This window comes from Dermacentor andersoni, chromosome 6, assembly GCF_023375885.2.
Source record: "Dermacentor andersoni chromosome 6, qqDerAnde1_hic_scaffold, whole genome shotgun sequence".
NCBI lineage: Eukaryota > Metazoa > Arthropoda > Arachnida > Ixodida > Ixodidae > Dermacentor > Dermacentor andersoni.
In genome coordinates, this window is record NC_092819.1 from 152,059,595 (window position 1) to 152,072,035 (window position 12,441).

At 45.1% G+C, this 12,441-nt stretch overlaps 1 protein-coding gene across 1 annotated transcript in view; it reads left to right on the plus strand.

The window, feature by feature from the left end:
- The window catches only part of LOC126523488 (sphingomyelin phosphodiesterase-like), a 124,248-nt gene that overhangs the window by 82,030 nt on the left and 29,777 nt on the right, over positions 1 to 12,441 (plus strand). Inside the window, exon 10 of the mRNA XM_050172093.3 lies at positions 1,312 to 1,394. Coding sequence (XP_050028050.2) covers positions 1,312 to 1,394 — 83 coding nt within the window. The remainder of the gene's footprint in view (positions 1 to 1,311; positions 1,395 to 12,441) is intronic.

Consider the following 12,441-nt stretch of genomic DNA (forward strand, 5'->3'; position numbering starts at 1 on the left):
ATACTGCAGGCCAGGCACCATCTTGGGAACGTGAACAGCAAAGATAAGGTTTCACAGGTTACGGGTCACGCATTAGACTATACCACATATACGACTTCTTCAAGACACACTTCCCATCACGTTTACTGTTTCACTTACGCTTCTAAGAAGTGAATCGCCCAACAAAGGGTGTACCATCAGAGCCTTTTCTGACATTTCGTGCTTGCGCTGAAGTCAGCCACGCGGAAGGGAATCGGCTTAATTTTGTTTCTCCTCCTCGCCCCGGTGTTAATACCTGCCACGTGGGACCGAGCCTCGTTCGATGGCGCTTGTACTATTGCTCCGCGTTCACCTCGCTGTCTAGGGGCCTCTTCGGGTGTTCGTCGAATTTGTTCTCTGGACACTTGCAGAACATTTCAAAATTTTCGAAGGTCTTCTTCACGTGGTGGAATGTTTGCCTGAATAAATGGTTATAAATGGTTAGTACGCATACTGTCAATGCAAATCTAGTAAAGTTGAAGGGCAGGTAATTATTTTATTTTTCTAATAACAGCTTCCATATTGAACCCAAACCGACGTTGACAGGTGCACCTTGTTGTTACTGGATGTGAAACAAATCCCAGCAAGTCACCTCCTATATTGCCAGCGTGCCGCTGGTACCACTCAATCTCGGAAGCCATGCCAAGGAGCCATGTTTGTCTTGAATTTTCTTTGTCATACATCACCTTTAGCGATCTGTAATGGGAACGTTTGTTTTTAAAATTTGGTAAAAAAACGACTACCTTGGCATGCTTTATCTTGTACGCGAAACATGTTTTTTTCATGGAGGCTGCTTCATGTCGACGTTATCTCATTTTTATATCGTTATCTCATTATATATATTTTGCTGCAGTGGGCATTTAGTGCTAATTCCTCAGTGAACCATTGGATGTGCAAGCTCCCTCTCTTTCAGGCCAGAAAATCATAAAACGCAATGAAAGAGGAGGGTTTCATGACTGAAGTGGCCACATGCATGTAGTGGCCAGCTAGTAAAAAAGAAAAAGCGGCTGGTGGAATGGCTCTTAAATTGCGCTCCACAATATATGTGTTGCAGTGTCGTCGTTATCCCTGTCTTCCAGTTGCAGTAGCGTACTTATTAGCCGTCAACTTACGAAAATTCAGAAGTGTCGAGATTCGAGGGAATATAATTGGACGGTGATTACACGGTGTCTAATTGGTCAAGGTTACGCTAGAGCTATATAAAACCTAACAGAAGTGATGATTAAACAGCATTCAGAGTGGCCTACAGCTGCGTAGACTACTTAGCGGTCAGCCTCCTTGGCGTCCTTACAGGTTCACATCATTGGCCACATTCCGCCTGGACAAGAGGACTGCCTGCAGGTCTGGAGTGACAACTACAACCGTATTATCGAAAGGTATGTGTGATCGCGACGACACTGTGTCGGCGGAGAATGTACCCGAAACCATGCACTATCAGCGGTTGCTCGCAAAAATGTGACGTGGCACAGCGATAAAGAAACGTGTAAGGGCCCTCCGGGTAAAGTTACCTATTTTCTAGCAAAATTAACGAAAAGAAACAAAAAGAAGAGAAAAGAAATGAATACATTCTGGCCACATCTCGCATTTGATTTCTTTTTTTTTTCTTTGTAGCCAATTTGCTGCCACAATTTGTTTCTAATATCTTTGTCGCTTAGCTTTTCAGTCATGCTTTTATGTCAGTAAATAAATAGCGTCGTTTATTTTCGGGTTTTATGCGCACTGAAACTCGGGGGGTGCAATTCGGGTGTTATGCTAAAAAAAAATCGGGGAAACATCGGTAATTTTCCTTCCTATGGGGCGCGAAAAGGGGAAGAAATAATATGTTTTTTCTCTGGCAGCCCGAAGATGCGGATAGCGTGATAGCAATTAAAAAGGATTAACACAAGCAACGGCCTCTGTTGAGGCACAAACGATGTACTTTAACATGCGAAATAGCTCACAGAAAGATGTAATGGCAAAGAAAGCTGCTCGGAAATCATGTGACAAACTTATCTCTACGAATCCTCGTTGTCAAAACTTACTAGCACATTTAAAACAAACATTAGCCCTAACAACAAATAATGTCTGCTCCGGCGATTATTTTCTTGACGTTTTTCTCTACTTTAACAAGAGGAAAAATACGAGAAGTGGTTGACACAGTCATGTTTACCGGCAAGTGTGAGGCTTTTGCTTATCTACAAGCCCTTGCTCACTTCCTTACCCAATGCATTCCGAGCGTCTGTGTCCTTCCCAGACCTTGTCGGGTCTTGTCATCCTTGTCTGCTGTCCTCTATTATTGGTCGTCAGTATACGTTCTCGCGACAAAATGGAATACCCCGCTGGGGCATCTGCGTCAGCAGGCGTTTGGTGGGTTTCAACACCACGTACCCGAGCACAGCAGGGTTGGGCCCTCCCGCCTGCAGCCGTGCGCGGCTAAGCCGTGTCTGGAGAAAGGGGGATCCTGGGCGTTGAGCCGGTGCTGGGTGTTTGGACCTTTAAGGCCCCCCGGCGGAGGCAACACACCACTTTGGCCTCTGCTTCACACAGACGGCACCCCCGGATGACACGCGGATGCCCTAGTACCAATGCATCACGTACTAATTGACAATGACAACAATTACTTCATCGTCAGGTGTTTTAGCCAATCGAGCGTGAAAAAAGGATATATATATATATATATATATATATATATATATATATATATATATATATATATATATATATATATATATATATCGTCATATCATAAGAAGCCAACACAAGTAATTCCCCCTTTGTTGTCCTTGGTGTCAGTGTTTGTTGGCTCCTTATGATATGACTAATAAAAATCGGGACCCTCGGTTAACCACCTTTCTTCTCGTTTATATATATATATATATATATATATATATATATATATATATATATATATATATATATATATATATATATATATATATAAATGTATCATCATCATCATCAGCCTAGTTACGCCCACTGCAGGGCAAAGGCCTCTCCCATACTTCTCCAACTACCCCGGTCATGTACTAATTGTGGCCACGTTGTCCCTGCAAACGTCTTAATGCCATCCGCCCACCTACCTTTCTGCCGCCCCCTGCTACGCTTCCCTTCCCTTGGAATCCAGTCCGTAACTCTTAGTGACCATCGGTTATCTTCCCTCCTCATTACAAGTCCGGCCCATGCCCATTTCTTTTTCTTGATTTCAACTAAGATGTCGTTTACCCGCGTTTGTTGCCTCACCCAATCTGCTCTTTTCTTATCCCTTAACGTTACACCCATTATTCTTCTTTCCATAGCTCGTTGCGTCGTCCTCAATTTCAGCAGAACCCTTTTCGTAAGCCTTCAAGTTTCTGCCCCATATGTGAGTACTGGTAACACACAGCTGTTGTACACTTTCCTTTTGAGGGATAGTGGCAACCAGCTGTTCATGATTTGAGAATGCCTGCCAAACGCACCTCAACCCATTCTTATTCTTCTGGTTATTTCAGTCTCATGATCCGGATCCGTGGTCACTACCTGCCCTAAGTAAATGTATTCCCTTACCACTTCCAGTGCTTCGCTACCTATCGTAAACTGCTGTTCTCTTCCGAGACTGTTAAACAATACTTTAGTTTTCTGCAGATTAATTTTCAGACCCACCCTTCTGCTTTGCCTCTCCAGGTCAGTGAGCATGCATTGCAATTGGTCTCCTGAGTTACTAAGCAAGGCAATATCATCAGCGAATCGCAAGTTGCTAAGGTATTCTCCATCAACTTTTATCCCCAATTCTTCCCACTCCAGGCCTCTGAATACCTCTTGTAAACATGCTGGGAATAGCATTGGAGATATCGTATCTCCCTGTCTGACGCCTTTCTTTATAGGGATTTTGTTGCTTTCTTTGTGGAGGACTACGGTGGCTGTGGAGCCGCTATAGATATCTTCCAGTATTTTTACATGTGGCTCATCTACACCCTGATTCCGTAATGCCTCCATGACTGCTGAGGTTTCGACTGAATCAAACGCTTTCTCGTAATCAATGAAAGCTATATATAAGGGTTGGTTATATTCTGCAGATTTCTCTATCACTTGATTGATAGTGTGAATATGGTCTATTGTTGAGTAGCCTTTACGGAATCCTGCCTGGTCCTTTGGTTGAAAGAAGTCTAAGGTGTTCCTGATTCTATTTGCGATTACCTTAGTAAATACTTTGTAGGCAACGGGCAGTAAGCTGATCGGTCTATAATTTTTTCAAGTCTTTGGCGTCCCCTTTCTTGTGGATTAGGATTATGTTAGCGTTCTTCCAAGATTCCGGTACGCTCGAGGTTATGAGGCATTGCGTATACAGGGTGGCCAGTTTCTCAAGAACAATCTAACCACCATCCTTCAACAAATCTGCTGTTACCTGATCCTCCCCAGCTGCCTTCCCCCTTTGCATAGCTCCTAAGGCTTTCTTTACTTCTTCTGGCGTTACCTGTGGGATTTCGAATTCCTCTAGGCTATTCTCTCTTCCACTATCGTCGTGGGTGCCACTGGTACTGTATAAATCTCTATAGAACTCCTCAGCCACTTGAACTATCTCATCCATATTCGTAATGATATTGCCGGCTTTGTCTCTTAACGCACCCATCTGATTCTTGCCTATTCCTAGTTTCTTCTTCACTGTTTTTAGGCTTCCTCCGTTCCTGAGAGCCTGTTCAATTCCATCCATATTATAGTTCCTGATGTCCGCTGTCTTACGCTTCTTGATTAACTTAGGAAGTTCAGCCAGTTCTATTCTAGCTGTAGGATTAGAGGCTTTCATACATTGGCGTTTCTTGATCAGATCTTTCGTCTCCTGCGATAGCTTACTGGTTTCTTGTCTAACGGCGTTACCACCGACTTCTATTGCGCACTCCTTAATGATGCCCATGAGATTGTCGTTCATTGCTTCAACACTAAGGTCCTCTTCCTGAGTTAAAGCCGAATACCTGTTCTGTAGTTTGATCCGGAATTCCTCTAGTTTCCCTCTTACCGCTAACTGATTGATTGGCTTCTTGTGTACCAGTTTCTTTCGTTCCCTCCTCAAGTCTAGGCTAATTCGAGTTCTTACCATCCTGTGGTCACTGCAGCGTACCTTGCCGGGCACGTCTACATCTTGAATGATGCCAGGGTTCGCGCAGAGTATGATGTCGATTTCATATCTAGTCTCACCATTCGGGCTCCTCCACGTCCACTTTCGACTAACCCGCTTGCGGAAAAAGGTACTCATTATCCGCATATTATTCTGTTCTGCAAACTCTACTAATAATTCTCCTCTGCTATTCCTAGAGCCTATGCCATATTCCCCCACTGACTTGTTTTCAGCCTGCTTCTTGCCTTCCCTGGCATTGAAGTCGCCCATCAGTATAGTGTATTTTGTTTTGACTTTACCCATCGCCGATTCTACGTCTTCACAAAAGCTTTCTACTTCCTGGTCATCATGACTAGATGTAGGAGCGTAGACCTGTACAACCTTCATTTTGTACCTCTTATGAAGTTTCACAACAAGACATGCCACCCTCTCGTTAATGCTATAGAATTCCTGTATATTACCAGCTATTTCCTTATTAATCAGGAATCCGACTCCTAGTTCTCGTCTCTCCGCTAAGCCCCGGTAACACAGTACATGCCCGCTTTATAGCACTGTATATGCTTCTTTTGTCCTCCTAATCTCACTGAGCCCTATCATATCCCATTTACTACCCTCTAATTCCTCCAATAACACTGCTAGACTCACCTCACTAGATAGCGTTCTAACGTTAAACGTTGCCAGGTTCAAACGTTGCCAGGTGGCCTGTCCGGAGCCAGGTATTCTTAGCACCCTCTGCAGCGTCAGAGATCTGACCGCCGCCGTGGTCAGTTGCTTCGCGGCTGCTGGGGACTGAGGGCCGGGGTTCGATTGTTGTATTCATATAGGAGGTTGTGGCCAAGTACTGCACCAGGGTGGCCAATCCTGCTCTGGTGAGAGAGTGCGTTACCGGTTCTGGTCACCGGGATCAGGCCGCACTCCAGGCCTGTTTGTGCAATTTTCTCAACACACGGTTTTTTTTTTATTTTCCGGTGGAGAATTGCGCGGCACCGGGATTTGAATCACGGTCCTCTTGCACTGGAGACGGATACTCTACTGTCCCCGTAGGAGTTAAATTAAAAATTAATTTATGGGGTTTTACGTGACAAAACCACTTTCTGATTATGCACGCCGTAGTGGAGGACTCCGAAAATTTCGACCACCTGGGGTTCTTTAACGTGCACCTAATTCTAAGTACACGGGTGTTTTCGCATTTCGCCCCCATCTAAATGCGGCCGCCGTGGTCGGGGTCCGATCCCGCGACCTCGTGCTCAGCAGTCTAACACCATAACCACTGAGCAACCACGGCGGGTCCCGCAGGAGTTGTACGCCTCATTTAACCTACAGTGGTGCCCTATTTGATCAGTCAAGGTGGACCAATCGGAGCTCGGTTATACCGCATGGATGGCACTCGGCTAGAGAACCTAGTATTTATGACCTGCACATGTGAGGTCATACATATTTGAAGTTATATATCTTTCTTTTTTTTTTTAGGAGGGTTCCCGTACAGTGATAAAGTAAAGGAAAAGACATTAAAAGAAAGAAAAAAAAGAAAGAAAAAGGGGCGAAAAAAAAAGGAACATAACAGGTGATTTGAACTCGTGACCCTTCGATGTTGCCCGGAAAGATAGCTCAGTCGGTTGGTTCGTCAGGCCCCAGGCTTCTTTCAAGCGCCACAGCTCCTGCTCCTAGCCTCACACTTACATGGAAAGAGACTCATGTTGTCCGCGATAGTCGGTTTTTCCGAGTGGTTGTAGGGCATACTTTCTTGGAAAAATGGCTGCCCGAGGAGGAGAGCGGACTCGAGCGGCTTTAGAGGCTAGGAAAACTGCCTTAAAATATTTAGACTCGAGGGAAAGCTTCGTTAACAAACTATAACACGGCAATCAGCACTCGAATACGACGAGAGAAATTACTGAGACGTGGAAAATTCCCTTGAAAAAGATCTGGTTTGCGAGTCAAATGCTTGTGTGTATTGAATCTCTTAAAATATGAGGGGGGAAATATGCGCTCACCGAGAGGGCATCGTCAGCACGAGACCACCACAAGGCCCCTTACAGAGATGTGGAGAGCTTCGCGGCCGGAACGAAGCCTCCCCTCTCCGCCGGCCAAGAGCGGAAAACGCGCTTTCCGATCGCTGAAGGTTATATATAATGTACAACCACAGCCCCATGCAGGGGCGCTGCACTGTGGTTTCTGCGTGCGTAAACTTCACGACGACGGTATGCCGCAACTGCTACGTGTCGAAGGACATAAGAAACATGTGATCTGCATCTAGCTCAAGCAATCCTTTCACCTTTCAAACTTCTCAAAAGCATGGCTAGCCCTGTATCGTTACGTTGACGGCTCGGAGGAAATAATGAGAGTAAAAGGTGCTTGTGTGAAGGAAATCTGGATCTAGGTTTTTGGTTTGCTTGCATTTCTCAGCACAATTTAGTTGTCTGGCGAGCTGTGTTCTGATACTATAATTTTGGACTGAAGTAATCGTTGGTGTCCAGTCAGTACTTCTTTTCGTTATGTTTAAGGTAATGATATAGCAATTTTGGTTTAAGTGAAGGCGAAGATGAACACTTCAGGCAATTTAAGGCTTATAGACAAAATTCGTGTCAACAGGAGCAGCGGCCACTGTGGGTATTTATTCCTCTGATGTGACTTCTGTTGAATTTAGATTCTTTACTTCGAGTCCCGGAAGGCTTTTCTTTAATTGTTCTTACTTCGTATGCTGCGTTTGTCCTTATAGCACGTATGTGTCAACGAGAAATGAACCGATCATTCATGCTATTTTTCTCTGTTATTCTGCTTGGGATAAGTATGGATAAAGCTGCGCTGTTCTTGAAGTGAACTACAGTGTGAAAAGTGTTCCGGTAAGTTGAATTTTTTAGTTTAGCCTCCAGAATTTGAAAAGAGGTTTGTGAGGGTTCATGTAGAGGGTTCATTCATATGAGGGTTCATGCTATAAGATGTAGAGGATTCCTCCTTATTTATTTTAACCACTTGGCGATCTTGACTGCTCGCCACAAGTAGGGTACACGAGCGTATCTTGAAATAGAGCTCTCTGAATGTGGCCGCCGTGGTCAGGAATCGAACCAATGACCTCTTGCTAGCAGCACGATGCTATAGCCATCGAGTGGATTGACTGAGTAGAGCAAATGTGAAATGATAGTTATGAGTTCAAATAGGAGTCTAATTGGTACAAATCACGTTCTGTTAACTCTCTTTTATTTTTATTGCTACTTTTCTCACTTTTAAAGCAGTACATCTCTTCCTGTTTTGAGGGGAATTGCGCCCCTGAGATAGACAGGTCTGGCATATACCCCTGTCACACGGGCACTCGCAAATTCCTTTTAACTTCATTGTCTGTATATCGGAGGAGATGCACTCGCTGTGACACGTCGCCCTTGCGGGAGTTTGATGGAAATTTTGGTCAAGGGAGGTCAGCAATCTCCCTCGGCGGCTGTAAAAGTACTCTCATGCCCATACTTGTATACTGATAATTTAATTATTATTTGCATTTAAGCATATTTGTACCCTGTAACATGTATTTATTTTGCAACGGGGATGTTCGCCTAGCAGCACTACTTCTAGGTTGCAGCGGTAGGCTTAGACAGGTCGGCGCTATATCGAAACGGGGAAGCAAGCACTCCTCGTCGTCTTCTTCTCATTCACTAGCACCATGCATACTGCCCAGTGCCTTCAGTACAAATTATTTAAAATACCTTACAGGCCCTAAGGGCATTGACAAGAGAGTTTAGTTATTACCATCAAAGTACTAGCAAACTAGCAAGGAGTAAATATGTACATACATATTTGTTCCCTATGAATCCACAAATGAAGAATCTGTTTATTATTAGTTGTATTGATGCTTGTGTTTATGACGTTTCCATTCAATAAAATAAAAGTTCAAACATAAGTCAGCAACATTTATTCTTGGTGCTGTACAATACTCTCGACCCAGGCCGCTTGGCGCCATGTAATTTTCGTCTTTCGGGACGTTTACAGGAACCTGACAGAAGCAGGTCGAGTCGGCTTGTCGGGCTGGAATATGCCTGCCGAGTTCATGTAAAGGCTTGCCGGTCGGACTGAACAAGCCTTGAGTGGGGCTGAGTGAGCCCGACATCATGGGGTAGCCTATCCAGCCCGACCCGTTTACAGTGCGCATGTAAATGCGGACGGGTCCTGCTCGCCAGCGCCGAGATTCTCGCGAGACCATGTGTGACGTCACAAATTAAGCGGAACATCAAATTCAAGACCAGTTGACGTTATATATGAAGAGATTCGGGCAGTCCGATGTCGCGTCGAGAGGAAATACAAGCGAACTAAATTGATATCAGACTTGAGGACGTCACGCCGTATGTGCAAAAGAAAATTCAAAGATACTTATACAAGCTCGACAGACAAAGTTGGAGGACCTTTTGCACCAGCCTGGACCCAAGGAAACCATTGTCCACGATATGGCATGCCGTACGAGCCCTACTATCTTCTCCGCAACAACTACGTCTCTTCCGAGGTTTGGCCATCATCCAGACGCGCAGTCAGAAGGAAATCGCGGAAGATTTCTGCATGCACCTCTCCGTATTTACAACAGCGGTAGCTTCACTATTCAGGTGCGCTCTTCCAACAATGGAGGATCATCTCGACTTCTCATTCACGCTGCAAGAGCTAAGTGCAGCGATTGCCTCTTCAACGCACTCAAGTGCGCCTGGGCCTGATGGCATTACCTATTCTTGCTTGCGTCATCTAGGCCCTCGAGCGACTTAAGAGCTTTACAACCTAATGGCTTTATACAATCACTCTTGGTCTTCGGGAACTGTGCCTGCACACTAGAAGACAAGCAAGATCGTGACATTATTTAAACCAGGAAAGACACTCCATGCTATCCTTTCCTCCAGAAATGTGGCGCTTCCCAGTTGCATAGGAAAACCCATGGAACGCATGGTCTTGACGCGCCTGGAGTGGTTTTTGACGAAGCGTAATTTATATCCAGACGAAATGACTGGTTCAATATACATAATATCCATACGGAATATATATCCAGATGCAGTAACGCCATTCAATCGAAAGCGTTATTGACCTAGTAACAAATATTGAACATGAAAAACGTCGCTGTCGATTGACGGCTGCTGTCTGCCTTCATAATAAGGGCGCTTTTGACACTGTTCTACATGATGCAATTTAAATGCGCTTCAAGAACATGGCATCGGTGGCCGTATGCATCAGTGGATAGCCAACTGTGTTCAAGAGACAGATATTCATGACAACTCTAGACGGTGAAACAAGGAAGCGTCTCGTACATCATGGGCTGCCTCAAGGAGGTGTGCTGAGCCCATCTTTATTTAATGTCCTTCTCGTTGGACTCATCAAAGAACTCACAGGCACAGTCTCGGTCTATGTGTACGTAGATCACATCTGTATACGGATTACGAGATTAACGCGCTTGTAAGTGCAAACGAAGCTGCAGCGCGCGGTGTCAATAACGTCGACATACCTAAACAGTCGAGGACTGCAGCTCTCACCGTCAAAAAGTGTAACCATGACATTTACACGGAGTCAATTGCCTGCTGCCCCGTTATGAACGATGGAAAGATAATACCTTCAGTAACCCACTACAAGTTTCTCGGAGTCATCATCGACCGTGACTTATCTTGGTCGAAGCACATCTTTGCATTAAGAAAAAAGCTGGATCATCATCAGCCTGGTTACGCCCACTGCAGGGCAAAGGCCTCTCTCATACTTCTCCAACTACCCCGGTCATGTACTAACTGTGGCCATGTCGTCCCTGCAAACTTCTTCATCTAATCCGCCCACATAACTTTCTGCCGTCCCCTGGTACGCTTCCCTTCCCTTGGAATCCAGTCTGTAACCCTTAATGACCATCGGTTATCTTCCCTCCTCATTACATCTCCTGCCCATGCCCATTTCTTTTTCTCGATTCCAACTAAGATGTCATTAACTCGCGTTTGTTCCCTCACCCAATTTGCTCTTTTCTTATCCCTTAACGTTACACCAATCATTCTTCTTTCCGTAGCTCGTTGCGTCGTCCTCAATTTAAGTAGAACCCTTTTCGTAAGCCTCCAAGTTTCTGCCCCGTACGTGAGTACTGGTAAGACACAGCTGTTATACACTTTTCTCTTGAGGGATAATGGCAACCTGCTGTTCATGATCTGAGAATGCCTGCCAAACGCACCCCAGCCCATTCTTATTCTTCTGATTATTTCAGTCTCATGATCCGGATCGGTGGTCACTACCTGCCCTAAGTAGATGTATTACTTTACAACTTCCAGAGCCTCGCTACCTATCGTAAACTGCTGTTCTCTTTCCAGACTTTTAAACATTACTTTAGTTTTCTGCAGATTAATTTCTAGACCTATCCTTCTGCTTTGCCTCTCCAGGTCAGTGAGCATGCATTGCAGTTGGTCCGCTGAGTTACTAAGCAAGGCAATATCATCAGCGAATCGCAAGTTACTAATGTATTCTCCATTAACTTTTATCCCCAATTCTTCCCAATCCAGGTCTCTGAATACCTCCTGTAAACACGCTGTGATTAGCATAGGAGAGATCGTATCTAGCTGCCTGACGCTTTTGTTTATTGGGATTTTGTTGCTTTCTTTATGGAGGACTACGGTGGCTGTGGAGCCGCTATAGATATCTTTCCGTATATTTACATACGGCTCGTCTACACCGTGATTCCGTAATGCCGCCATGACTGCTTAGGTTTCGACTGGATAGCTGGATAGCTTTACTCAAATCATCGGACATATATCCGGAAAATCATGGGAGCCATCCAAATCATCTCTTCTGCAGCTATACCAGGGACGCTTGGTTAGTTACCTCCGCTACAGTGCGCCAGTACTTTCTCAGGTTAGTACAACAGCTGTAGGCGCACTTGAGAGTGCTCAGGCTCGAGCAATGAGATTTTCCCTAGGGCTACAACGATGTGCGCCTACTTGGGTCACTATTGCAGAGGCACGCACGTGCCCAGGTCGAGTTTAACTGCAATCTGAGCCATTGCGAGTGCATCTAAGGCGACTGACTAGACACAGGAATCGTCCACTGAAGAACATCACAAGCATACGGCCTGTCGCCGCCTACTCAGAAGCCATGTTGTCGCAGCAAGACTCTTTGCCTTCGGATTTCGAACCTCATGACATACCAGAAGTTCCACTCAGGACGATGGTAAAGCCAACGGTGAGACTCTCAATCCCTGGAATAACGAAAAATTTGAAAATGCCACTTGCGGGGCTCAAGCATTTCGCGTTATCCTACATTGCTGACATGTGTGAATATACCGAACATATTTTTGCAGATGGTTCCGTGACACAGACCTGTTCCACGGCGGCTTCCATGGTGACGGGAATGGGCATCGCACAACGGTTCAATAT